At 40.3% G+C, this 27,252-nt stretch overlaps 1 protein-coding gene across 2 annotated transcripts in view; it reads left to right on the forward strand.

The window, feature by feature from the left end:
- Positions 1-4,863: 4,863 nt before the first annotated feature.
- Positions 4,864-27,252, forward strand: part of ADCY9 (adenylate cyclase 9) — a 144,857-nt gene continuing 122,468 nt past the window's right edge. For both annotated transcript variants that reach the window (XM_067551122.1, XM_067551123.1), the window contains exon 1: positions 4,864-7,907. In XM_067551122.1, coding sequence (XP_067407223.1) covers positions 6,206-7,907 — 1,702 coding nt within the window. In that variant the 5' untranslated portion in view covers positions 4,864-6,205. The remainder of the gene's footprint in view (positions 7,908-27,252) is intronic.

Below are 27,252 nucleotides of genomic sequence, written 5' to 3' on the forward strand. Positions count from 1 at the left end.
GGGGAACAAATATATGATAAGGGGCTCTTGAGTCTAGCACAGAAAGGTATAACATTATCCAATGGCTGGATGTTGAAGCTAGACAAATTGAGACTGAAAATATGGGATACATTTTTAGCAATGAGAGTAATTAACCATTGGAACAGTTTCCTAAGGGTCATGGTGGATTCTCCAGCACTGACAAACTTTAAATCGATAATGGATATTCTAAAATACATGCTCTAGGAATTTATTTTGGAAAGGTTATATGTGGTCTGTGCTACACACGAGGTCAGATTAGATGATTACAATGGTCCCTTCTGGCCTTAGAATCTGTGAATCTCTATAAAAATTACATTATCTTAACTAGCTAGTAATTCAGATCAGCAAAATATACATCATCCTATTCATACCCAAAGTGTTCCCCAAAGGTTATAACAAACAGAGGGACTCTTCAGTATGCCAAGAAGGTCAATAGACTTGGGGTATTTCAGAACAAATGGAATATTCTTCAGCCTCACTTCCTTTGTTGCAGGTCATCTTTAAACCAGTGTGCCAAGGTTGGGGAAGAGGAAGCCTACGGACTACCTTATTGATGGAGATCAAAATAATATTGGAGTCCTACCAAAATCTCAAGAGAATGTTTGTTTTTCCTACAACCACCCATTCTCCCACAAAGCCCTCTGAAAATTCTCTGGTTGCATTAGCCTCTGAGGACAGATCTCCAACACAAATCCCTTGTCCCAACAGGACAAAAGTGCCCTAACTCAGGAGGTAATGGTTGGTCCATGATATAGGTATAACTTCCAGTAGTGTGATTTCAAATCCAAACCCAAACCACAGATCTATCTAAAGTACATGGGAAAATTCTGTGGTCGTCATGGTGGACAAGAAGTCCTGAGCTGACTCAGAATACCGTCACTATGAAAAATTAAGGTCACTAAGCCCAATTAATCTCCGTGATTTCACTGCAGCACAACTGAGGCACTTAATCAACTCATCCAGGGACACTGATGGATACATGGTGAACTAAAACAAGTCCCATCCTAACCCCAGCGCAGGACTCACACAGAAGACAGAAAAAAATCTATTAGTTCTAGGTATGGGCTGGGAGACCTCCTACCCTTGTGGCTGGATGTGGCCAGTAAGGGCATACCGCCTCCTTGCCAATGCCCCTTTGGTTCATGAGGCACTGAATACCCAGCTGAAGATAACAGCACCAATAGTGGTCCAACAGTATCAGCCAAAGAGGTTTTAATAATAAACACAAAATTGGAGTCCTCATCCTTTACTACATCGGGAATGGCCAGTGTTTTATTTACCACCAACTATTCCTTAATCATAATTAACTTATGAAATGGAATGAACTTCTAGCCCTGTCAAAATCACCTTCCTTTTCTTCCCTTGCCTGCTACCACAGGGATCAAGAACCCAAGCCTCCCCAACTATACCAGAACTTGGCAGGGTTGTCCCATCATCTTTGGTTGAAAGTAGCTATTTGGCAATTAAATGATCTCCAGGACAGGCTGGAAAAGCCCTCACAAAATATAAACCCCTCCCAAAGCAAGGGCCCTTGCCACAAACAAACTCTGTTTCAACGACAGGGTATCTCACATCCCAAAATTCTAATCACCTAATCTCTCCAACATAAATCTTGCAGGATTATATATTTTATCAATATGCATTCCCATCTAACGCAACTGCTTTCCATCAGATCTTGTAGGAAATTAGACATTTTATTCTTAAACCCCTATGTCACTAGGATCTGAAGCTTTTTTTTGGAACTTTATCTTTTAACAATTTCACCATGGCTCCAGGCTTCCACGATAAATGGCATTTACCTTCGTGTGGGGTAAAGATGTGAATGTAAACAATTCTAAAGGTAGGCAGTGGGTTTAAGTAAATATACCAATTAATAGTTAAACTCTGAAAGTCACATTGCTCCTCTGCATCCTGAGGTGAGAGATGTCTTTCTCAATAACTTGATTTATATGAGTGCTACTTCCAGAGGCAAGTCTTCATTGTAAGATATTGATTAGGGAAACAATTAGCTATAATAATGGGGCCAGTTATAATATTAATTTTCTCAATTGTTCATTGTGGACTGTCATGGTATCTAGGTGCCTCAAAGGCAGATTTTTTTTAGCAAACAGTACTTTAGTATTATTGGGCAGTCCTTTTATTGCACAATTGCTAAACAAGTTAAACAGAAATGGTTAGAAAAAACTCACAATCATCACCTTCCAAGATTTCATTATAATTAAAGCAGCTGGAGAGACATTTTTTGCTACTCAAACCATGAGAAGAATAGTTCCAGAGGGGTAGCCGTGTTAGTCTGTATACAGCAAAGACAATGAGAGTTCTGTGGCACTTTAAAGACTAACAAATTTAATATTGGTCTTTAATTTAATGTTAGTATTTAAAGTGCCACAGAACTCTCGTTGTCCTTCATGAGAAGAATGTTTTGGATGGTATCCTTGTAGGAGCAACAAGGGACAGAATTGGGAAAAGAAGATTCCATTAGGGAATGACAGTTGGAACTGAACATTTTGGAAAGGGGAAAACTGGGGAATGGTCAGTTGGAAATTGACAACTGGGAGGAACAAATGGGTGCTGGGCAGAAGCGAATGACAGTTGGGAATGTTGGACATATGGGAACAACAGTTAGGAATTGGGCAGCTTGAGAGTGGGAAAAGGGAACTGAGAAGTTAGGTGTGCCAGTAGGACTGTTGGTAAGTCACAGCTGGGAATGGCAGATGGGGCTGGGTGTTTGGGAGTGAGATTTGAGTGATGGTTGGGAATAGCAGATAGAAAATGGACAGTTGGAAAGAAAAGGAAAAAAACTGAAGGAAATTCAGTGAGAACAGCAGGGGATCTGGGGGGAGGGAAAGATGTGAACCATCAGGAAGGAAGAGATAATATAATTCATGGTAGAGTGTGGGAGGAGGACACTCTGTTACATTACTAAAGAGCTGAAGGGAAAGGGCAAAAAAAAAAGGAATTTTTAATTGTCTCACTATGCTGGGTACATGGAAAAGTGAAATTGTTTGCTTGTCATGCACTTTGTTTAATTATGCAAATACAATTTATAGTCTCTTTCCCTGTTGAAAAATTGTCTGCAAAGCTGTAAATTGTTCTGTTGAGAGTGAAACAGGTTAAGGTACAAATATAGCGAATTAATGAAGTATTTATTTATAAAACATGGTATGAGGACTTGGGGTTCAAGTCGTGAGTACCAGAATAGGAGGATAATTTTCAGGGGTGTCCCATTAGTAGTAGAAGGGATGGACTTGGGACTAGAAAATTCCATAGCTCTTGATATCTGAGCAGCTGGAGAGTGAAAATACAGGTTCTGAAGAAAGTGTGGCAGGGTTTCTTGGGAAATAGAGAAGGAAGAAATTAGGGTAAAGTGTGTGAGAAGAGCAGTGTCATGGATATGAAAGAAAAAGGAAAAGAGCTGATAGGGACTATTCACAGGATGTAAAAGAGGCTTTGCCTGGTCTGTTTTGAGTCAGATATATATCTTTAACTTCTGCTGAGCTGCCTTTGTGCGTCAGTTTTTCTCTCCCACTTTCAGATTTCACCAGCCTCCACTGAAGAGAGCGAAAGGGGGAAAAAAATGGTAAAGGCAAGAAAACTGATAGAGAAACCCACCTAAAAAGGCTGAGTGAGATCCTGGTTATCTCTGACTGTTCTGAGTGAATTTCTGCCTGACCATTTTTTAAAATAGAAAAATAAAACTTTTTATTTATTACTTTCCCTTGTTGAATAAATTATTGGCTTTAAGACATGAGTTTGCTCTTTAGGGGGGAGAAACATAGCAGCTCAGGGAGTTAGACAGAAGTACTGAGATATGTTTATAAGGTGGCATGAAGATTTGTCATTGCAGCCACAAGTAACAGAAAAGGGAACTCACTCAGCAGAATGTTTTTAGATGCCCCCATAATAAATAAAATAGCAAAACTTTGCAATGGTGAAAGTCACCATCCTAGGTAGAGATTTACAAACACAAATGAACTTAACCTCAGGACAGGCTGGTGGAGGCCGGTAAGCATTTTATTGTACCCATTGTTATTGAAAAAACAACTGAAGCACAACTGCAGGAAGGTATTTTGACTCCCTGCTTTCCCTGAAAACCAAACCAGATTTGGGCCAGAGAGGGGGGGTGATTGGCATAAAGTCACAGACAAGTTTAAACCCCGCAGAGAACTCAGGCCTGTGCCTCAAAGAACGGTTCTACTGCAAAAAGTTATTCTCTAAAAATAGAAGCACGGGTTTCCCGGTGTACACTGATGCCATCCCAAACACGCTTCCTTTCCAAAGAAACGGGTTTCTAGCTACGCTCCACACGCGGCCTAGAGGCAGGCTGACGGTCCAGCTGGATTTCTTCCTCCTGGCCTGCCCTCAAGCAGCCACTCAGTGGCATAGGCGGGACCCACCCGGGGCCCAGTCTAGAGGCGGGCGGCCCTGTGGGGCTGAGAAGGCGGGAGTTCGCAACGATGTGGCCGCGCGCGGAGGCCGCTGTCCGCAGGAGGCGGGGCGGGGGGCGTCTGGGGAGCCAGCAATCAATCTCCGCAGGGCTGGGCAGCCCAGCGGGCGTCGCGAGGCCAGAACACCGCCTGCTTGGGGCAGACTGGGCGCGCGCATGGGGCGGGGACCACTCGCCCGCCCTTCTCCTGAGCGCCCAGGCGGGTGAAGCAGGGAGCGCGCACCCGGTCTGGCTCCCTACACTCCATACAGCGCCTGGGGGGCGCCGCCCAGGCCCAACCCCTGCCCGTCCCTGAGCGAGGCAGGGCAGGGCAGGGCAGCAGGCGACGCGAGAGACACAAGGGGTGGGTGGGTGCGCGCGCGCGCTAGCGCCGCCCTCTGACTGGGCTCGCTCAGGCTCAGGGGCGCGCGCCCGCCCGCCCTCTCGCGCCACGGGGGAGGCTGGCACGGGCACGAGCGCCGCCGCGCGAGCTCAGCCCGCCTGTGTTCGGTCAGTGACAGCCGGCGGCGGAAGATGGTGTCTGCGGCGCCCCGCGCCCCTTCGTACCCGCGCTCCCTCGGCCGCAACTGAGTCGCTCGCTCCAGCGCCCCCGCCCTGCCCAGAGGAGGAGCGGGCGGCAGTGCCCCTCGCCATTGCCCGGGCGCGGAGCTCCCTGCCCTCGGCGGCGCGGCGCCTCCCTGCCGGGAAGGTAATTGAATTAACCCGCCGGGAGGGAGCCGGGGCCGCCGGGGAGACCCCGCCGCCTCAGACGCAGACAGGAGCAGAGGCGGCGGCGGCGGCTGCGGCTCCACAGGGTTCCGGCGGGCCTGCGGGGGCCGACCCCCTTGAGCCGTTGCCCCCCTTACTCCGGCCGGGGCCCTGCGCGCCGGGAGCCCAGCAGGAAAAAGCGGGGCGGCTCCGGGGCCGAAGGCCCCACCGTCGGAGCGGAGCCCCCACCCCGGCTAGTGCGAACAGCCGCCCCAGCCCCTCGGGGCCGCAGGGAGCACCACAGGCCGGCCCGGCGGCTGCCGCACCAGAGCTTGTCGGCTTCGTTTCCCAGGCGTCCCGAGGCCGGCGGTGCGGTGCGAACTTTGGGGGCTGAGGAAAATAACCCCGGTACCAAGCGGCTTTGCGGGAGCAGCACGGGCCGCGAAGGCGGCTGCAAAGCACCAGGCGGGAGCCAGACAGGACCAAGTAGGAATCGGGCTTCTTCCTCTGTGTCAACCTCAGGACTGGGGATGGTGCCGCCCGGGTGAGAGCGAGCGACACCGCTGCTAACACGCCTGGCATCCTCGGGAGGCCCGGGGCTTCCTCCCCTTTCCTCTGCGGCGAGCTGCAAAAAAAATGGAGAAGAGGTCCCTTCCCGAAGGGGGTTGCTTGTCACTCCCCCGAGGCTGATCAGGCTTGGCACTCCCGGAAAGATCTGCACTTATTGGAAAGGGCGTGGGGAGTGACAGCAAAACTGTGCAACTAACTTGGAACAAACAACCACCTCCGGTTTGTGGACAGGCAGCTGGACTACAGACTGAAACATGTGGGCTTGCTTGGGTCCCAGTCTCATGTTTGTCTTGCCCTGTTTGAAGGATGAGCAACTGAATCATTTAGACCTGCCTGGTGGTTTCTTTAAACAAGCAGTAATTTCTCAAGGAATTTAAAAGCAACTCTGTTAGGAGCAGCCAAATTAAAGGATTGCAATATTTATTGTTTTTTAAAGTCCTAAGGACCCACCTCCTACAGTGCTTAAAAATATTTGACAACATGGCTTCCCCACCCCACCAGCAGTTGTTGCATCACCACAGTACTGAGGTGAGCTGCGACTCCAGTGGAGACAGTAACAGTGTGATGGTCAGAATCAACCCCAAACAGCACCAGAGTTGCTCCTCTTCAAAGCATTGCAAGTACAGCATCTCCTCCAGCTGTAGCAGCTCAGGGGAGTCAGGAGGTGCCCGCAGAACAGCAGGAGGAGGGGGAAGCAGTGGTGTAGGTTTGCGCAAGAAGAAGCTGCCGCAGCTTTTCGAGAGAGCCTCCTCCAAGTGGTGGAACCCCAAGTTTGACTCCAACAACCTGGAAGAGGCCTGTATGGAGAGATGCTTCCCACAGACCCAGCGTAGGTTTCGCTATGCCCTTTTCTACATTGGTGTGGCCTGTCTCCTCTGGGGGATATATTTTGGAATCCACATGAGAGAGAAACTGATTGTCTTCATGGTGCCAGCTCTGTGCTTCCTCTTGGTATGTGTAGCATTTTTTCTGTTCACCTTCACTAAGACTTATGCTCGGCATTATGTGTGGACCTCACTCATCCTCACCCTCCTGGTTTTTATTTTGACTCTGGCTCCACAGTTCCAAGTTTTGACACCCATCTCAGGAAGTGATGACATGTCCAATCATACTCCCCCTGTAAGAGCCACAGACACTTGTCTTTCTCAAGTAGGCAGTTTTTCTATGTGTGTTGAAGTGCTTTTGTTGCTCTACACGGTGATGCACTTACCTTTGTATTTAAGCTTGTTTCTGGGACTGTCCTACTCAGTCCTTTTTGAAACCTTTGGTTATCAGTTCAGTGATGAAGACTGCTTCGCACCCCTTGGAGCCAGTGTAATTTACTGGGAACTGCTGAGTAAAGCCTTGCTTCATATCTGTATCCATGCTATTGGTATTCATTTATTTATCATGTCTGAAGTCAGATCAAGGAGCACTTTCTTGAAAGTGGGGCAATCGATCATGCATGGAAAAGATTTGGAAGTGGAAAAAGCACTGAAAGAAAGGATGATTCATTCTGTAATGCCAAGAATAATAGCTGATTATTTAATGAAACAGGGGGATGATGAAAGTGAGAACTCAGTCAAACGTCATTCTGCTTCAAGCCCCAAAAACAGGAAGAAAAAACCCTCCATACAGAAAACCCCCATAATATTTCGTCCTTTTAAAATGCAGCAGATTGAACAAGTGAGTATTTTGTTTGCAGATATTGTTGGCTTTACTAAAATGAGTGCAAACAAATCTGCCCATGCATTGGTGGGGCTTTTGAATGATCTATTTGGCCGCTTTGACCGTCTGTGTGAGGACACCAAATGTGAGAAGATAAGTACTTTGGGAGACTGTTATTATTGTGTAGCAGGGTGCCCAGAGCCCCGAGCTGATCATGCCTATTGCTGCATTGAGATGGGTTTGGGTATGATTAAAGCCATAGAGCAATTTTGCCAAGAGAAAAAAGAAATGGTGAACATGAGAGTTGGAGTTCACACTGGGACAGTCCTTTGTGGCATTTTGGGGATGAGGAGGTTTAAGTTTGATGTGTGGTCCAATGATGTCAACTTGGCCAATCTAATGGAGCAGCTCGGGGTGGCTGGGAAGGTCCATATTTCGGAAGCTACTGCCAAATATTTGGATGACCGTTACGAAATGGAGGATGGAAAGGTGGTTGAACGAGTTGGCCAGAGTATGGTAGCTGACCAGTTAAAAGGTATGTGCTTTATTTTGTAACACATCTTCAGTGAGAGAAATACTGTTAACTGACTTGTGCTTTGCTGACCTAGGCAAATTGAATAAGCTTTATATTTACCAGTACAAGCTGGAACTCAGCAACATAACATAGGAACTGCAGAATGTGACACTTCAAGCAAGGATGATAGGTGTGAAGAATTTCTAAAGTACTTGCAATATTTGCTGACTTCAAAATTCCTTAAAAACTCCTCCATGGGAATGTCACATAATAGGGAGTAGACTGTTAAATGTCTTCATTATTCAAAAAAAGTTATTGTTTTAATACAGTGATACATCTTTTAACTCAGTAGATAAGCTTAATTAATTAACTTCTTGTGCCATACATAAAACATATGTGTTTTGCAGGATTATATATAACATTTTTAAGGTTTTGGTATGGAAAGTTGAATTTTAACCACTGTTTAAAAAAAAAAAAAAAGTGAGTCAGTGCTTATTATTTACCTACCTGAACAGACAATTTGTTGAAAATGACAAATGGATTCACAGAAGAAAACGCAGTAGTGTATAGCTGGCAGCTTCAGAGCAAGTTGTTGCAGCTGTGGAGTTAAAACTAGGGGTTAGAAAAAGTTACTGCAGGTGGCTTGCTGAGCTAATAGAAGCTCTAATTTATGTGACTCTAAGAAGAGTTCACATACATGCAACAAATACAAACTTGCTATTAAGAGAGAAAAATAGTTGTTTCCAATATCTTTCATTCTTTATATGGATGTGTAATATTCACTTTTTCTTTGGTGTTCATTTTAAATAGAAATCCTGGATTTCTTTTGTATAAAGAAGAGAATGTTTGAAAGTGCATGTGTAAATGATTGAAGTATTGTGGACTTAACTGCATCTTTCTTTGAACATATATCTTTTCTGATATCTGAAGCTGTGTCCCACTGTGAATGTATATATCACAAGCATTTTCTATTTCTACAATCCTGTGTGTAGTGCAAATGCATTCTTTACCCTGCAGAGTTTACAGTTGAAATTGGATAATAGATAAAATGGGAGAGGGAGTTGAATGTAGTGCAAAAATAAAAAGTATTTGAGATTGTTTGGGTTAGGCATGCTTTTTTCCAATTATATTTTTTTATTGTACATAAGAGCTTGTGGAGGATATGATGAAGGGGCAGAACTTGTGGAAACCATAAGGGTGGGGCAATATGGAGAAAGAAAGAAGGCAGATTAGTGGCAGTAACAAAGGTGAGAAATAAGGTCAGAAGGATCATGGACAAATCAGTGAATATGGAAGTTAGGAGAGTGGGAAGAATAGTGCAAAACAGTAGGATAGTTGAGTGAGTGACAGAGAGTTGGTATAATAAATGAAGAGATGGGCAAAGTCAAATCACATATGGCAGACAACTGTTATGTTGAAAATATTACCTATTTTCTTGATAAGAACATCGAGTTTTATGTCCTTACATATGTGATGTTGCGGTAATGACATGTGAAGCGTAAATGGAAGGAGTGCTAGAGGGAGAAATTGGTGGTAACGCAAGTGGTTGGAAGCTCTGAAGGCACAGCTGGAAGCACTGAAGCAGAGGAGGTACTTTCTTTGGGTCAGGGCATTTATTTTACTTAATGTAAGGTGTTGACCTAATTGACAGCTGAGGATACTGAAACCTTAAGCTTCATTTAAAGAGGGATAGGCATGAATAAACTTTTTTTTTTTTTTTTTTTTTTTTTTTAAAGTCCAATATTGGAAAAGCTGTCCAATTATTGACCTGGGTTGAATCTGGCTTTTCTGGTAAAGTTTATTGGAAAGGTTGTGGATAAACAACTCTGTTTCCTTGACTGTTGTCAAACTGTATTGAGCTAGGTATGGTTCAAAGACTGTTCTTGTTGTGTTGGTTGATGATGATCTAGGAATGGGATTAAATTCCCTTGCTGGTTTTATTAGGTCTATCAGTTACCTTCAGTACTATAAATCACAATGTGGTACTGATCTGCTTGTGCATGATAGCAAAGTTGATGGTGGTGCTCTTAAGTGAATTTATCTTTCACGGAGATCACATCACAGAGAAGAACAATTATTGCTCTACCTCGAGGTTACTCTCCTCAAGCTTCCATTTTGTCTTCACACAAGTATACAAAATCATTAGGAGGATTAGTAAGGAAGCATGGATTGCATTGTTTTCAGTTGCTGATTTCACTCAGCTATAGGTTTCTCTCTTTCTTTCAGTGCCTTTCACAGTATCTGGTGGTGACTAGGAGGTTGTGAATATGGGCAAATTGATTGAGGCTCCATCTAGATAAGACAAAAGTGATGTTAGTGGATTGAGGGAAGAACAATCAGAAATGATTTAAAAAAAAATTCTGTTCCACTGATAGTGTGTGTGTGTCTGCTGTGTATGTCACATATGTTTGCAATAAGGAGTCTGGTTAGATTCCCTGTTGTTATCCCTGGATGATCATCTGTCCGTGGTAGCCAAGATTTTTTTTTTAATATGTGCCTTGCAAGGAGGTAGCAATCTTTGCTTTCCAAAGTGACCATGACACTGTAATTCATGCCTTTCTGCCTTCCAGTCTTGATTATTGTAATGTGCTGTACATGGGGTTACACGTTGAATCCATTCAGAAGTGATAGCTGGTGCAATACTCAGAAACCTGTTCATTAATCAGAATATCCTGCTATGGGCACATTCAGCGAGAGCTTCATAGGCTGAACTGGCTGCTTGTGGTTTTCTGTGGGGATTTTAAGGTATTGGTATTGACCTAAAAATGGCTTAAGAATTTTCTATCTGAAAGACTGCCTCTCTATTCTATATTTATATTGCTACAGTTAAATTTAGTGGAGACACTTGAGCTCGCCCACCCTCTCAATATAGGAAGTGGACTTAACCTGCTCTACGCGTAGCTCATCAAGCAGGGATTAGATGGTAATGTCTTTTAAAGGAATGCTATCAACTTAAATATAATATTTTTTTGAAAATTTTTACCTAAAATTACTGTAATAAAAATTAGATGAAAAAATTTGTTTTTCAAGTTTATTTTATGCCTTTGACAGTACTTTGTGTATATTTGGTTTCACTTGTTGCTTTTAACTAAATTTTGGAAATGGACTAGTTTTCAAGTTAAAGTGTTTGGGTTAAAACTAGGACTTAGAAATGAAAGATGGTAGAAATTCATACAATTTTCTCCAGAGCCCCCTCCGTTCTGCTCATGGAACAATTAATTTAATGAGGAAAATGTGAAATATATAAAGTTTTTTCTTCCCTTCTGTTGTTATAGATCAGCAACTATCTCACATCTTCTTACCTGCTCTTATATATATAAAATGGAAACATAAATAAAAGTGTGTATGTATATGTTTTTAAAACAAAACAAAACAAAACAAAATCATACCTGTATGCATAGTTGTGTTTGTTGGATGTGGCTCTTTTCCCTCATGACAGCAGTGCTGAGAGCTATTATGATGCATTTGTTCCGTAACATGTTTCTTCATTACATTATTTTGCAGGGGCAGGATACCACAGTGATAGGTGGGAATAAGAACATAAATAAAACAGAATAAAGAAACACTGATATCAGCTTAGCATAGCAACATTGCTTTGTGCAGATAGATGGGGAGTCTCAGTCCTGCTAGAGAGATTTATTTTTAAGCAGGAGTTTTGAGGGATTTCTGTTGTAGGAATTGAAGTCTCCATTCTCTCTCAATGGTTGCTTGTTCCTCTCCCTTGTCCTGTGACTGGTACATGCTGAAGGGCAAGATGGGTTTTTGTGAAGTGGTGCGGTGATAGGAAGGTTTCCTTAACCTCATGAGTAGACCTTCTCTGGGAATGAATTGATAGCGGGCAGAGAGAAGAGGAACGTTGTTAAGGTGGTGTAATCCTAGTATATTAGCACTCTGCTTTAGCATTGAAGTGCTACTATGTGACAACAGACATAAGATTTATTTACCCTTCAATGTTTTATTTCTCAATCTCTCCCTTCCCCCCAGACCTTCAGCTTAATTTAAGATTTTCTTAATGATGCCATCCTATTTTGCTTTTTATATTGTCCATCTTAATTGTATGTATTGCCATAGTGACAATGGTGGGCTCTTAAGGTTATTATACTAGCTATTTTCCATTTCTGGAACACATGTTGAGACTGCTTTTTGTAAACTTAAAAAAAATTCTGTACGTGTTTGATTTAGAAATTTCAAGCAATCAAGTCTTTCTTTCTCCATTTTTGCTTAAGATCTCCTTAGATGACTTGGGAGCTGGAGTGGGAGCTTTTTCATCCATTATTGAAGGAGTATCCGGGGGAGGGGTGTATATTTAACCAAGTAGCCTCCCAACTGTTTATCAGATGTTTGAGTTAAATGATCATTAGCAAAACCAAAACAAGCAAGGAGGGTGAGAAATGGATAGAACACATTTTCTTCTCTCTCTCTCTCTATTTTATAACTTTGTTGTGCCTCCCATCCTTTGTTGTACCATAGTATCTGAGCACCTTCCATGTGAAATACAGTAGAAAGAAGAATGTCCCAATGACTGGGGTACTAGAGTTGAATTTCCTGTTGCACCACAGACATACTGTGTGACTTTGGGCAAATCACATAGTCTTTCCATTTCTCATTTTTCCTGCCTCACAGATTTGTGATGAGGATCAATGGATGAAGATTGTAAGGTGCTCAGCTACTACAAACCTGAGATTGGTGAGAGCAATGTCCCTAATGGACTTAAAGGACTGTTTGTCTGATCTCTCTTTCCAGGTTATAGAAAGCTCTGTTTCAGGGTGGGCTTTTGTTTTGTTCTACTCAATTGCTAATATTTCTCTTTCTTGTGATTTTTGATGTTGTAATCTTACTAGTTTCCCAGTTACCCAAAGACTCTTCCAGGAAAACCGGTGTTGACAAAATCTAAATGTTTACTTTTTTTCCCCCCCAAGTAAGTATTTTGGGGCAGAGATTGTCTTTTACTATTTGTTTATACAGCACCTACCACATGGAGCTCTAATCTCAGTTATAGCATCTAGTGCTACTGTAAAACAAATTGTAGTAGTGGTAAATTATCCCAGTTTTGTTCTAAAGTTCTGGGGAAACCCCTTGTTCGTGATACTGTGGCAGAGAGAGTATTTTGCCTTTTTAAGCAATTTCTGACTTGAATAATTTTAATAAAAGGCCTTGAAGTTACAGAAAACTCTTTTTCTTCACTGTGATTGGAGTCTGCTTCATCATGGAAACTGTATCTTATATCATGAAATCACCTGGCTGGCAAAATAATTTAATAATTCATGTTCTCAGAATTCAGTTTAATTTCCATAGTTTTGGAGCATGAAAGAGGCTGAAAATATACCAATTCAAATTTGACAATTGATGGTAGTTACAAAGACCTTGTTCAGGTCTGAAGAAGAGTTCTGTGTAAGCTTGAAAGCTATTGTCTCTCTCACCAACAGACTTTGATCCAATAAAAGATCTTACCTCTCCAACCTTGTCTCTCTGTAATATAGATATATAACTAATTATTAAAGTCCTGTATAAACCCATTGAGAGGAAGAGAGAAGACTACAAAACTATAGTAGGGAGAAGATTTTAAACTTTGGTTTGATTTGTATTTGTACAGTACATTGGCATAAAGAGGGAGGGAAAAATTTGTAAGTTTAGCTCTGTTGATTCCTAGTTCTTGTCCAGAGCTCTTACAGTTTTGTCTGCGCGTTTTTGCTGGAGCTTCAGTTGATCAAGAGTTATATTTCCTAATCATAAGTACTTATTTGTGATGGAATTTTTTTTATGAAAACCAAACTAGTTCTCAGGTATCCTAAATCTCTTGCATGAGCCAGTAACTTTTTCTGACAGTAATCATAGTGTCTTACCATGTACATTTGATAGTGCTTTCTTTTTTTTACTCAGTTACTGCCAGGTATGTTTTATTGTCTCATCAGAAAGGTAAATTTTTTTAAACTTTGAAGAAAATTTATTCAATTGTTGCTAAGTTATGCAAGGCTGAAAAAATACTTTTCCCCGTTTTAAAAAAAATTAAAAATCCAGACTTCAGCTAACTTTTGGTTAACTTGAAACTTGAAATTTGGAAGTTGACATGTAAACTAGTGCTTAATTTGGAATAAGTTTTCATGATGATGTTTGGGGGTACAATGGTTACGAGCCATTGAAAAACTACTGAGCATAGTCAACAAGCATCTAAGGCTCTATGATAAAGCCCTGCCTCCAAAGTGACATCAGAATACACATTCACCATCCAGTCAGACTTGCACAAGCGCTACTTGTAGGACAGTTTGCCTGAGGGAGATTGTAAAAGTCCAGAGAGACAGTGTTTCTTAGCGGATAAGGTGCTGGACTGGGACTTAAGACCAGGATTCTATTCCTGGTTCTTCCACCGTCTAGCAGTGTGACCATGAGCAAGTCACTTCACCTCTCTGCATCCATTCTCATTCCCACCCTCTTGGTCTTGTCAGAATAGGACTCTCTCTTACTATGTGTTTTGTATAGAGCCTAGAACATTGGGGTCCAAATCTCAGTTCACCAGATTCTCTGATAACACAAATAAATAATAATAGAGTTAGGGCACCCAGCTACAACATTTTGTAGTCTAGAAATATTCCATAATTGGGCTAATGCCTAGTACTTTAGGCCTGTGTCAACAATACATACTGGAATCATGTTATAATTGGACCCCTTATGTCTTTGTGCATAAATACCATGTAAATGTCTTAATGAGACACTTAACAGCACTGCAAGAAAACTGGGCTTTAATAGGGAACAGGAGAAAAAGGTAGTCATAAAAAATTGCTGTTCCTGCAATAGTAGGATGATTCCACAACTCTTGCCGTGTTCTGTAATAGTCTGTAGATTTTAGTATTAATTTTAAGTTTCTCTCTTCAAATGCAAAAATACAGCTGTTACAGTGAAAACAGATGTGTTGCTGCCTACTTAACCAAGCTTTTAAGAAAAGTGTCTACACAAATAGCAGCAAAATTGTGAACTCTTCTTTTCCCCCCCATCTAATTCAGTGAGGTATAATCTTCAAAGGCTAACTGGGACTATTTAAATGCAGACAAACTTTTTAAAATTCTTAGAGGAGCTTTTTCTTTTAAAACAACAGAGAAATTAAATAAAAGTCAAAGCAAAGTCAAAGATGCAGTGTATATTTAAATAAAACCCTTAATTTGTCTATTACATATCCTGAATATTTTATGGTACACACTAACCATAAAAAATAAACATATGAAGCTACACACTTAAAAAGAGAATCAGCAATAGAAAATTCTATATATACAGCAGTGCAGAGTTAATATTGCTGTCTTTTTTGTTTTAACAACTCAATGCATGTACGCAAGCTTAGATATTGTACTTTAATACATTTTGTATTGAATGTATAATGTAAATTGTTTAAATTCTGAAGGTGCTACAATAAAATGTATTTCATATATGCATGTAACTAAAGCAGCAGAAGCCTGAGTCTCACGTCAAGAACCACTAGTCAAAAACACAGTACAGTTTCATTAAACTTAAACAGGGATTAAAGAACAATGCTTTAGAATGTCCTGGGACGTTGGTAAAATATATTGAATGATTTTCAGAATCTTTAGTGACATGTATAGCCTTTTTTATATGTACTTTTTAATCATGAGAAGTGATAGTATTTCTGCTATCTCTATAATCTACCTTCCTTGGGTTGATCCTGGATCATAAAATTATGCATCCCTTACTACAAGGAGAGACTGTCAAAACTGAAACTTGGGTATTTTGTGCTTTATTTGCTCTTATTTTTCAGTCTTGTTTCTGTCTCATCAGGGAAGAACATGTTACACACCTTTATATTTTCAGCTTCCAATAGTAGATGCTATGGCGAGACAAATAATAACTAGTACTTAAAGGAAGCCAAGCAGTGAAGTGTACTGTGGCTGTTTCCATCTCTGTAAGTAGATCCAAAAGTTCAGGCTGCTCTTTCAAGCCAAGTTGTTCAGCCAGATGAATATTTTCTTCCTTTTGTTCAAAACTAAAAAATAATTGTTATCTAGAAGCCCTACAAGCCTCTGTCCTTCTATAAAGGCTGAGTTTAGTGGATATATGACTTTAGAAAATTTTCTTGTTTCAGAAATTATCTCTTACATTCAGGAATAGTGAGATATGCTAGCTAATCTTCTTCCAATGTCCAACTCCTCTCATAATTTACAAGTGTTTCCTGAGCACTGTATCATAATTAGTCATCTGAAGCCTTCTGGATTAGGATGAAAAGCAAAACTCATGCTGGGTTTCTTTGTGAACCTTAGTGAGCAATAGTGGTTATGTGTTTTGAGTCTTTACTTCATTGAGGGGATTCTGCCATGGCTGTGGTCACACTTTTAGCCACAATTTTGTTAAAGTTCACCTAGCAGATCTAGAAATCATGTTAATGTGATAATTGCATTGCTCACAATGAAATCCTAAGAGTTGTCAACACTGGAGACATATAAATGGAAATGAGAGTTCTGTCATCAACATTGAAATTAATCAGACAAGTTGTTTTGTGAATGTAATTTAAAAAAAAAATGACCATAATTACAAATTTCTGCTTGATCCTAGTTTGCAAGTGGAAAGTAGAAGACAGTTGAAGTTAATTGGGTTAATTTAATTAAGGACAGGGGACCACCTCCCTCCTTTGCTGCATTTCCCTCTTCCTGTCCCTCTGTGTATGTGCCTACGCACATGTGCATGTACATGCTTTCTCTTCTGCCGGATACCTGAATCCTTAGGAAGAAAGCCTTGCTCCTGGAGACCCTTAGAGATCTAGTACCAGGAGAGGATTTAATATCACAGGATCTTGGCTGGGAAGTGATTTCAGGGAATATCCTTTGCTGCTCTGGAGATCTATAGGTAGCTCATCGGGCCTCTTTTTGGGGTGGGGGAGAGAAGTGTGTGTGTGGAGGGGGGAGGGTGCTAGGATTCCAACAAACCTCAAATCTCTTAGGTAGGACTAATGAGCCATTAATATCCCAAGGCCTGAGGTGAGGAGGCCAACAGGCCTCCTAAAGCTTTCAGGGAATGAGGGCCCATATTAAACCTCCTAAGGCTTGCTAAGGGTTGATGCATTTATCTCAGCAATGCCCTACTCCTGTGCATCTGCTGAGATCTGCAGCATTCAAATTCCTCTCCTGAGGATTTTAGGAGGATGCATTATTATAGTTCCGCTGCTGCAGACATCAGACGGGTTGCCTGCAGCCTCTCTCCCAAAAACAAACAGAAAATCCCAAATCCCTCTCCCTTTCCTGCCCAATCCTGTGTGAAGGCTATTAAAAAAATCAAAGAAAATTCCCCTCACAAAACAGCAAGTTTTGTTTAACTGAAGTTAAGGTTGCAGCACATCTCAGTGATTTGAGGTTTTTTACTTTCCATGTGCAAGTTTAAAATATCTAGGAAATTCAGATTTAAGGTTAAATTTACAAGAAACCTGAACCTTTGACAATATGGAAATTCACAATTATAGTAGGCAAACCACTTTAACTCTGTTTCCATAATTATGCCCTGAGAAAAATCAAAACTCAGACTATTTTCAGTAGCCTTAATTTTCACTATATCAGTGACCACAAAAACCTAGAATATCTCAGTCTTAACCATACTACTTTACAGCCTTCTTCAGTCATACTTAGTATGTGTGAGATCTTCATAAATACCTGATTAGACACACAGTATAATGAAATACATTATCCACCCCTCTTCATTAAGGGCTTGACTCTCAGAGTTGTTGAAGGTGCTCAATACTTTGCAGATGGAGCTCAGCACCTCATGGGGTCAAGCTCTGTGATTCTATATAGCAACCAATTCTCCAAGTGTTGTTACACGCATAGCTTGCTTGTCCTCATATGATGTTGTTCATGTTGTTCGTCCTTCAAGTTTGAAGATGACCATGACATCACGGTTGGTTTGGTTTGGTTTCTGTGAACACGTGAATGGCTGATCAGGCCAATTTGAGGTTTGAATTGTTTGTGGCACACTGAACAGATAAACTGCTATGGGTTGCTTGATTTACAGCAGACATGCTGCTGTTGTGAGATTTACGCTGCCGGCACTTCTGTTCTGCCTCAGCAATTCTCTTCCACTCATAGACTGTAGCTCCAGAATGGATGAGGCTTTACCAGGTAGTCCATTTAGGTATTATTCTGGGATATTTAAGGGCTAGACCGTGATACCCTTAAACATGTTGTGGTGGCCCTTAAACTACAAGTAGTCCCAGTGAAGACAATGGATCCCTTGTGGAGAAAGCAGCTGTTCAATAAAGAGTATTGCTGCCCTACTGTTAGTTACCAGTAAAAACTAAGGTGTTTTATTTAGAAAACTCGACTAGATCAGTTTTTTAACAAGTGATACTGACTTTAAATGTGTCTTTATTGCTGATAGTTTTGTAAATCAAATCTTCATATATTTTCTTTCTTTAATGGCCTAATATGGCCCATCCTGCAAAGTGCTGAGCATCTTCAGCTCCCTTTGACTTTATTGGAAGATAAGGAAACACAGCAGCTCTATGAAACAGCATCTGGCAGGACCAGTTCTATAGCGAGTAAATTCAGTTTACAATGGTGGTTATAAAATTATCAGGAAATATTTTAAGGCATTACTTTCAAAGAAACCAAACAGTATTAATCCATAATATTTTTCTGTGTCATGCATTGGGATGTCAGCATGGATTGTCTATCTTTCTAGTAAGTACTGATAGCAAGCAATCTATGTTTCAGAAGTCTGAGGGCATGTCTATACTGCCGAACTGTTTACACTCCGAGGGTGTGAATAACAGTGCGTGCCAAAGTGCTGCACTGTAACTCCCCCATGTGGATGCTGCGGGCACAAACTAAAAGATTCCTTCTTTTCATTAACGTAGTCCTCTTTGAATAAGACTGTTAGTGTGAACTGGGAACCTTTTAATTCATACCTGCAGCATCCGCCAGGGGAATTACAGCACAGCACTTTGGTGTGCCATGCTACTCTAACCCCAGTAGTCTGAATTTGCGGGGCAGTTTAGATGTGCTCTGAGTCTGTTTCTGAATTTACTGCTAGTACTGGGTAGCTATTATTGACATGTTTGAATTTTTTATTTTAAAATCTCAATTTAAGATTTCACTTTCCCTAGAAGAAAAATAATTCAGACATCACGGGCCGTGTACTTTGCTGGTGTTATTCTGTTAAATTCAGTGGAATTATGCCAGTGGAGAATATTATTTAGTTCCATGACTCGTTACCTTTAAATAGAAATCTTTTCGTGGGTAAGGGGGAATTTTTAGTTAGCTTTTTTCTAGTCTCACTCTCTTTTTATGACTGATATTTCCATCATAATAACTACATTTGTCTACCTATATGGTATTTACAGAGGTGGTGTAGCTGTGTTGGTCCCAGGATATTAGCAAGACAAGGTAGGTGAGGTAATATCTTTTATTGGACCATCCCAGACCTGAAGAAAAGCTTTCTGTAAGCTTGTCTCTTTCATCAGCAGAAGTTGGTCCAATAAAAGATATTATCTCACCCACCTTGTCTTACTACATAATATTTAGATTATTGAAGGTATGATTGAAATAACTTTTAAATGTTTTTCTTGGTGCTTGGCACAGCATTTTAGACTAGAAACAGGAAGTTTTTTTAGACGGAAATACTGCAAGAGAATGTGGTGTGTTGGTTGTCTCAGGGTGCTGGTGAAGAGCCTGAGGGAAAATAAGAAAACAAAAGAGAGTTTCTGGGACCCTTAGTATCAGTAATTAAATTTCTTCCACTCCGAATGCTCAGTTGAATAGGTCATCATCCATTATGAAGCGTTACTACTGCTGGAAATTCCTCAGGGATCACAGTTGTAAACAGCAGGGACCTTGGTGTTTACTGAAGTAATATTTTCCTACCTTGACTGGAAACTTAGTTGCTAAATTGGTACCTTATGGTAGGCTTTTTGTAAAGATTTATAAAAACTATTTTTAACGTAAAAATATATTGTAAGCTACTTGCTAGTTATTTATATAATATTAATGGTGTGTGTGTGTTGCATTCCTGTAAATATGTATACCCTTGCATTTTTTTTGCATGCATGCTAAATGTTGTACCTGATTTTCCCCTACAGACCATTGGTATATGAAAATATTTCTAATATAATGTAAATATTTAATAATAATAATACAAAGCATTTGAGCAGTAGTTCTAAACATGCTTCATCATTATTCCCATTTTACAGATAGGGAAAATTGAGGCACAGGGAGGTGAAGTGACTTGCCCACAGTCACACAGCAGACCAATGGCAGAGTTGGCAATAGAACCCACGTCTCCTGAGTCCTAGTCCAGTGCTCTACCCCCTAGACTGTATAGCAAAACAGATGAGATATTTATTTAATAACAAACTTTTAGTAACACTAATGCTTACTTATGATATCTGTAATCTTGTTTTCAGCTAATTTTTTAAAAACAATTTTAAAGTTAGAACAATCAAGTGTTACTTCCAGGATACATGTCTACAGCTTGATGGAAATCTGTCAGTAGTGACTCTCATAGGCCATGATGCTACCTGGTCATCCATGCTTAGTGGGGAGTTAAAAAGGGTCCCAAGGTTTTTGAACCACTTTGACAAATTGGGGCCATACACCTTTGGTGGAAGGTGGGAGAAGTATCTCAGCTAGTTCTAGTAGGCATTCTAATATCTTAGTAGAGGAGTTGTTTCCTTCAGTGTGAATGATATATGTGGTTGAATATTATCTGTGCACTGTTGGTAGGTGAGCCTGTGAACTCTCACCATCTTGTGGTCTCGTATAACTATGAAGGAGAAATGGATATAATATGGAACCTTGTGGACCTTGCAGGTGAGGGCATCCAGAAGGAATTATTGCCCATCACCCCTGTGAACTCTGCTGGAAAGGAACAATTGGAACTACAGTAGTGTTGTGCCAATGGCTGCTGTGTCATGTAGGACAGGTCTGCAGTACATTGTTGTCTAGTGTTCAGTAATACTTTCCATTCCTGCTTCATGTTTGTGGTACAATGTCAATAGATTTAAAACATTATAGATGATTTTGAGTGCACCCAAGCTTTTGTCTTTTTAATTTTCTTATTTTATGTATTTTGACAACTGGTTAAATTTAGTGTGGTTATCAAGCATTTAATTTTTTACTCTGTATAGAAATGTTTGAATTTTTGTATTTAGTTTAGTTAATCTACTTATGCAGGTGAAAATTATAAATTGTCTCAAAATATAACCAAAAAAAAGTCTTTCACGTGTTTAAATGTTTACAGGGTTGGGAACAAAATGTGGAAATCCATATTATATAAATAGTATATATCCTAGGTTTATCATTTTAAATGAGTAAATTTTGGACTTAGTTGAGATTTGAATGGTTTGCATTAGGTGTTACTCATAGATAAGTATAGAGCAAATAGTTAATAAACTGGTTTGTTTGTTGTGTCATTGCTTGCCATAATGGAGGGGCTGTGCTTTATGTTGTGCTGAATGTGCTTTGTTTAATCTGTTCAGAGAGAGAGATTTTGTTAATTCTTGCATTGCTTACTGTTAGCCTAGAAGTTGGATCATGTCCTAGCATTTTATGCAGTTTTAAAAAACTAAACCATAAAAGTTCAAAGAACATTTTTGATAAAGCCTTTCAGCTAGGGTGGTGATTGAAATTTATAAGCAAATCAGAAATTTGTTATGGCAAAAAGGTTAACTCTTGGAAATCAGATGATTTTCAGTATTCATAAAGATACCTTTCTTTTAGAATATCAAATATGTATGTGTTATATTTCCATAAAATAAACTACTTAAATTCAGTTAATTTAAAAACTACATTTAACATAATATAGACATGTAATCTACACTATACTTAAATTGGAAAAATGTGTGAAAAGTAGCAAATGACTTGCACAACTTTTATTCTGAGTAAATTGGGACACTAGTCTAATATCTCAGTCATATATTAAAAAAAAACATAAATTAATGTAAAGTGAAACTATGTGTAGCATAAAATGGTAGAAGCCAGATGTATAGACATTGGGACTGGAATAAGAATAATAGAGAATTGCTTCTATTGCCCCTTAAACTTAGAAGTGTATATTTAGAAGTTTTAAATCCCTGGCTTGCCATTGGCCAACAAAGAAACTGATGATGTTATAGGGAGGACTTGAGTGGGATAAACCAACAAAATGTGCCTGAAGAAAGAGGCACCAAAGATGTTCAACCAAAATGTGTGCACAGTCATGTAGATTCTTATTTATGCTAGGAGTCTCTGCTGATGTGAGGAGTGTAATTAATTTCAATGGGAATACTTGTGCCAATAAGTATTTTTCAAATGAGTAGGAGTGTTTAGGATTGGGTCCTCATGAACTGCACACCTGCAAGCAAAGGGCTGGTTGAAAACATAGAATTACTAGAAGACAACTTGGTGCAGATGGGCACTCAGTATCTACGGTGATGGGGGCATATAAATTAGATTCCAGCCTGTCGGCCATGAGTAAGGATACAATTAAGTCACGGATTCCTTGGCTTTACTGGACCTCTGTGACTTCTTCAGCTTCAACTGTCAGTGGCTGCAGCCGGGCTAGAGCTGCTGAAGCCAGGACTGTGTGCTCCTGTCCTGCAGCTTTGGGTGTGGCTGGAGCCGGGACTGTCCCTCCCTCTCCCCCTTCCTGTGGCTATGGCCGGGGCTGTGTCCTACCAGTCCTGCGGCCAGGGCTGTACCCCGCTGTAGCAGTGGGGCTCGACTGTCAGTCCTCCCCCCCCATGGAGCACCAGCTGTCATTCCTCCCCATTAGCCTCCCCTCCCAGTTATTTTTAGTAAAAGTCACAGACAGGTTGCTGCAGGCTCCTGTGAATTTTTGTTTATTTCCCTCTGTCTGTGACTTTTACTAAAAATAACCATGACAAAATCTTAACCGTAGCCATGAGTCAGTGAAATGCTGATGGCCGGGTACCTTTCCTGAGACGATATAATTAATTGAGAACCTTGAAAAGTGTATTAGCAGTTTACATTTTTTTGTACGGTTGGCTTTCTTTTCCTGTTGTGACTGCCATGCCTTGGGAGTTAAGAAAGCTCTCTTCCTAGTCATTCAAGACCTCCTACAGGAAATCTTAAAATAAGTCTCTGTGTTAGGGAGTTGTTTATTCCAGGTGCAAGCTGCTGCCCGTACTAGCCTTGATAATGGTTACTCTTTCCGTCCTTACCCTATGATATCTAGTATTGACTAGATTATATCTAGTCACACAACAAAATTGTATTCCTCTTACCAGGATTCCTTTATGGACATGGTACTTGGGGTGGAAAGGTCAGTATATCTGAAACAGTGATTAATGTGGTTAACTAACCCTTCATTCTTCATATATGGATATTCTGGTCTCTGGCAAGAATCATCAGCAGAGGGAGGTGCTGAGTGTGAAAAGTCCAACTAGATTCCCTGAAATCAGGCTTTTCAGAGGCAAACAAATAGGCCTATCATCTATATTGGTTTAGCCAGCTCCTGGAAGGTAAGTGGTAGGTTTAAAAAAAATTGTGTCAAAGTATTAAGAAAATGCTTAGAAATTATATTTACTTTTCAGAAATGTCCATAAAATAATCTCTGGGAGGAGGAGATAACTGCTTTGGTTTAATTAAACGTCTTTTAATTTATAACTAGTCAGAAAGCTCAGTTTTCCTGTTTGCAGTGCTTTCCAGTCAGAGTTACAAAGTTATTGGTCTAGTTTATTTCAGCTTCCTGTTTCATAAAATTTAAATATTGCTAGTGTATTATGTAAAAGAGTTACAGGAGTGAACCATAAAATATCACATCTGATAGACAAGTATTTGCTCAATATAGCTGGAATCAGTATACAGTCAGACATCTCCCCCCCATGTGATATATAATAAAAATCCTATAAGATAACAGTAAAAAAATTCCTTTAGTTCATTATTGTTCATTCTAAGAATCGATCTGAGATAGACGTGGTTGAGCAATAGTAAAGCTTGACTGTGCTGAGCTAATGTAATGAATGTGTTGGTTTGTGTTTAATAAGGAGTAGTCTTAAAGCTATATTGAAGGTGATCTTCCAACTACTTTGTGCATAAAGTTTTGATAGACAGCTCTAGAAACTTTTAATGTAAATGAATTCAGCTAGGCTAAATGAAGAGTGTTAAAATTAGAACACTGTTTTGGTTTGCATGCGATATGGACAATGTGCTTGTTTGATTATCCTATTCAGGACACTGTAAGTAATCCTTAAAACTCTGAGATGTGGATGTTTTCCCATAGTTAGTCTTGTTCCCACAAGTTTCCTTAATATAGCATCATTTTTTCCCAGTGAAGTTGAGGGCAGGGGGAACCTGGGTAGTTGTATTTTTCCTTTTTGTATGACCTACGAATTTAGTCAGTGTAAAGTTACTGTTTTGACTAATATAAAATTTAAGACAAATATGGTGGTTTTTTCCTTTCTGATGCTTATATGTCAGAGCATTTTACTAGGTTAAAGTGTATACCAACCGAAAACTAATTTTAAAACTACTTTAAAATATTTTTATAGTTTTAAAGTTGTTGAGGGTGGAACTTAAATCTAAACCAAATATCAGATGTATAAAAAGAGAACACAATCACTAGCTTTCAATCATGCACACATCACGCCTTTGTGTCCATACTAAGTTTAAAATTGTTGATTTAAAATTGTAGTAGCTAACGTATTGTTCACTAGTAGAGCTAGGAAAACTATTTGTAGTGAAGAATGTGTTTAAATTTTACACTCTGTCCTGAGTGGGTGCCCATTGTTCAGTACAATATCAACATTTTCCTGTTCTTTGGTGGCAGAGATTATTCTTGAAACATTTTTCAAGTAATTTGTCAGATACTCTTTTTAGTGCTCCTGGGAGGGCACAGACAAGGTAAGGGGGGCATGACCCCAAATGTTTGGGGACCACTGCTATAGAGTCATTCTCACTCTAACGCTGGCGCAGTGCATATTTAATTATTTATACAGGATGGAACTTCTTGAATAGGAGAGATTGAGAAAGATCCACATCCGAATGTCCCCATACTCTAGTGGTTAGATACTTTGGAAATTTAGGCGCTTAGCGATTTTAGGGTTCACTGCCTCTACAGGGTTAGGCAGCAGCTGAGTGGAGGTTTAGTTGATCACAGCAGCACCTAAATCTGGGCTTTAGGCACCTAATCCCCCTGTGGATCTGGGCTTTAATCTCTCTCTGCCTCTGTTCCCCATCTACAAAATGCAGATACTTTCTGCAGCTCACAGTCGTGTTGTGAAGATAGATACTTTAAAGCCTGTGGGGCACTCATATACTACACTGATGGGGGCCGTTTAAGTCCCTAAGATAGACAGTTATTTAACATAGCCTTTTCTTAGAGCTATATTGAGACCATAGATGCTGTTTGCTTTGTTACTTTGCTGCAGGGAGGAATAGGACCTCTTGAGCTATTGACTTTTGGTTCAGAAGAAAGGCAAATCTTCCTTAGTCATATTTCAAAGCGTTGTCTTCAAAGGGGAGGAAAGCCATGAGGGGAATGCTGGATTTGAAAAGTACTGGGAGCTAGAAGGTAGAAACATTCCTTCTACAATAAGAACATATTTGTAACAATCTAATCTTGGGAGCTGTATCATTTTGAGCTCATCTTGGCTTTCTTTTGTCGTGAATGTTTTGGGAATTACTTTATTTGCACATGTTTGATGGTATATTGTTTTCATCAGAAGCTGAAGATGGAAATAAAACCAAAAGTGAAGTGTTGCTGTGTGTGTTTGGAAATACTGGTTACTTGATTCTTCCTGGATGCTCCATTACATTTCTGATTATAGCTCTCAGACGCCCACAAAAGAATAGTTCCTTCAGGAAAACATGGGATACAAGCCATGACTTGTGGACTTCTGCAGAAAAATCATATTCACTGGTAGAGCAACCCCCCCTCTCCCCAAGGGAAAAAAAAGTATGGCAGTTGTTTTAAAAAGTTATTTTCAGACTGGAACCTGAAGCTTGGAGGAGAACCAGAACTTTGTATAAACAAACTTTGTACATTTTTTCCTCCATTAAAAATGATTCTATTTATGCTTTTATTTATTAGATGATCACATATGTACTGTAGTTTAACTATTTCCCCTTTTTGTTTGTGTTATTAAATATTTGTGTTTATATTTGCTAATAAACTGATAATGTAAACAATTTGATGTAATCATTGAGTGTTGTGAACAGAGTTAAAATGATGTTCTCTTTGTAATATTCTCTGGAATATGTTATGAATTAAGAATTTGAAAGATAGGATTGAAATACAGGAATTGAAGTTTTTAAAAAGCTATTCCTGTCTCCTCTGACCCATTAGTCGCCATTCACAGAGCTGAATAGCATAAAGTTACTTTAATAAAAACCCCATGTATTCTGCTGCAAGGTCCTAGATCTTGCCAGCACTAGGCTAGGTATTCTCAAAGTACTATGGCACGGTCATGTAAATTTTAAGAATTGATGTTTTTCACAATCTCCTGTTCTTCCCAATGAGAGTGAACCCCAGCGCTTCCATTAGCAAAAATGCCCTTTCAATGGTCACCCCCTTCTAATGGGAGTGAAGCCAGGCTGATTCAGGGAAAATGATGGCCTTTAACATTTTTTTTCAAAAGGTACCCATTATATCAGAGGTACTCAACAGGGAAGGCAGGAGGGAAGATGTTTGGGGGTGCTGTGCAGGGAAGTTTGGGGAACAGCAGGGAAAGGAAACTTGAGGGTGTCGTGAAGGAATGTTGGGGGCAGGAGTGAGGTTGATACTACATATCTGCATATAACAAACAACAACACAATTATGTTCTTTTTGGGGTTTCTTGTTCAGTGTACATGTATGATTTTTTTAATTTAAAAAACATGAAGGAAATTCCCAAATAAAAACTATGTTGAAATAGAGTTAAGGTTGAGTAGATATTTGTAATATAACAGTAAAAAACCAGGGCTATTGGAATTATCTTCAACTACCCAGGAAATTCAGACTTAGTTAAATGTAGAAGTCAAAGTATGGAAATACACAGCTAGGGTACTCAAACTATCCTAAATCCACCATGCAGTTATACCATGGGGGGGAAATCCCCTTGTTAGGAATCTGTTTAATCTGTTACTATAAACCAAGGGTGGTCAAACTTACTCCCCCCGCCCAGCTCCTCCTCCCTGCTCAGCAGAATCCTCTAGCCCCACCACCCTGCTGCAGGGCAGAAGCTCTGAGCTCCCCACCCCAATCTGGTAGGTGGAGAATGGAGAGGGGAAGCACAGAGGGCTCTGCAAGCTGCACTTTAACTGTAAAAGAGCTGCATGCAAATCATGAGCCACAGTTTTGGCCACCTCTGCTATAAACACTGTTATGCAGTTACACATACTCAGATTCCCCAACCAGCCACAAACAATGCTTCTGATTCCCCACACTGGTTATCAAGAAGCTA

The sequence above is a fragment of the Emydura macquarii genome, unplaced genomic scaffold (assembly GCF_026122565.2).
Source record: "Emydura macquarii macquarii isolate MOO-44397 ecotype Brisbane River unplaced genomic scaffold, CSIRO-AGI_Emac_v2 contig_1348, whole genome shotgun sequence".
NCBI lineage: Eukaryota > Metazoa > Chordata > Testudines > Chelidae > Emydura > Emydura macquarii.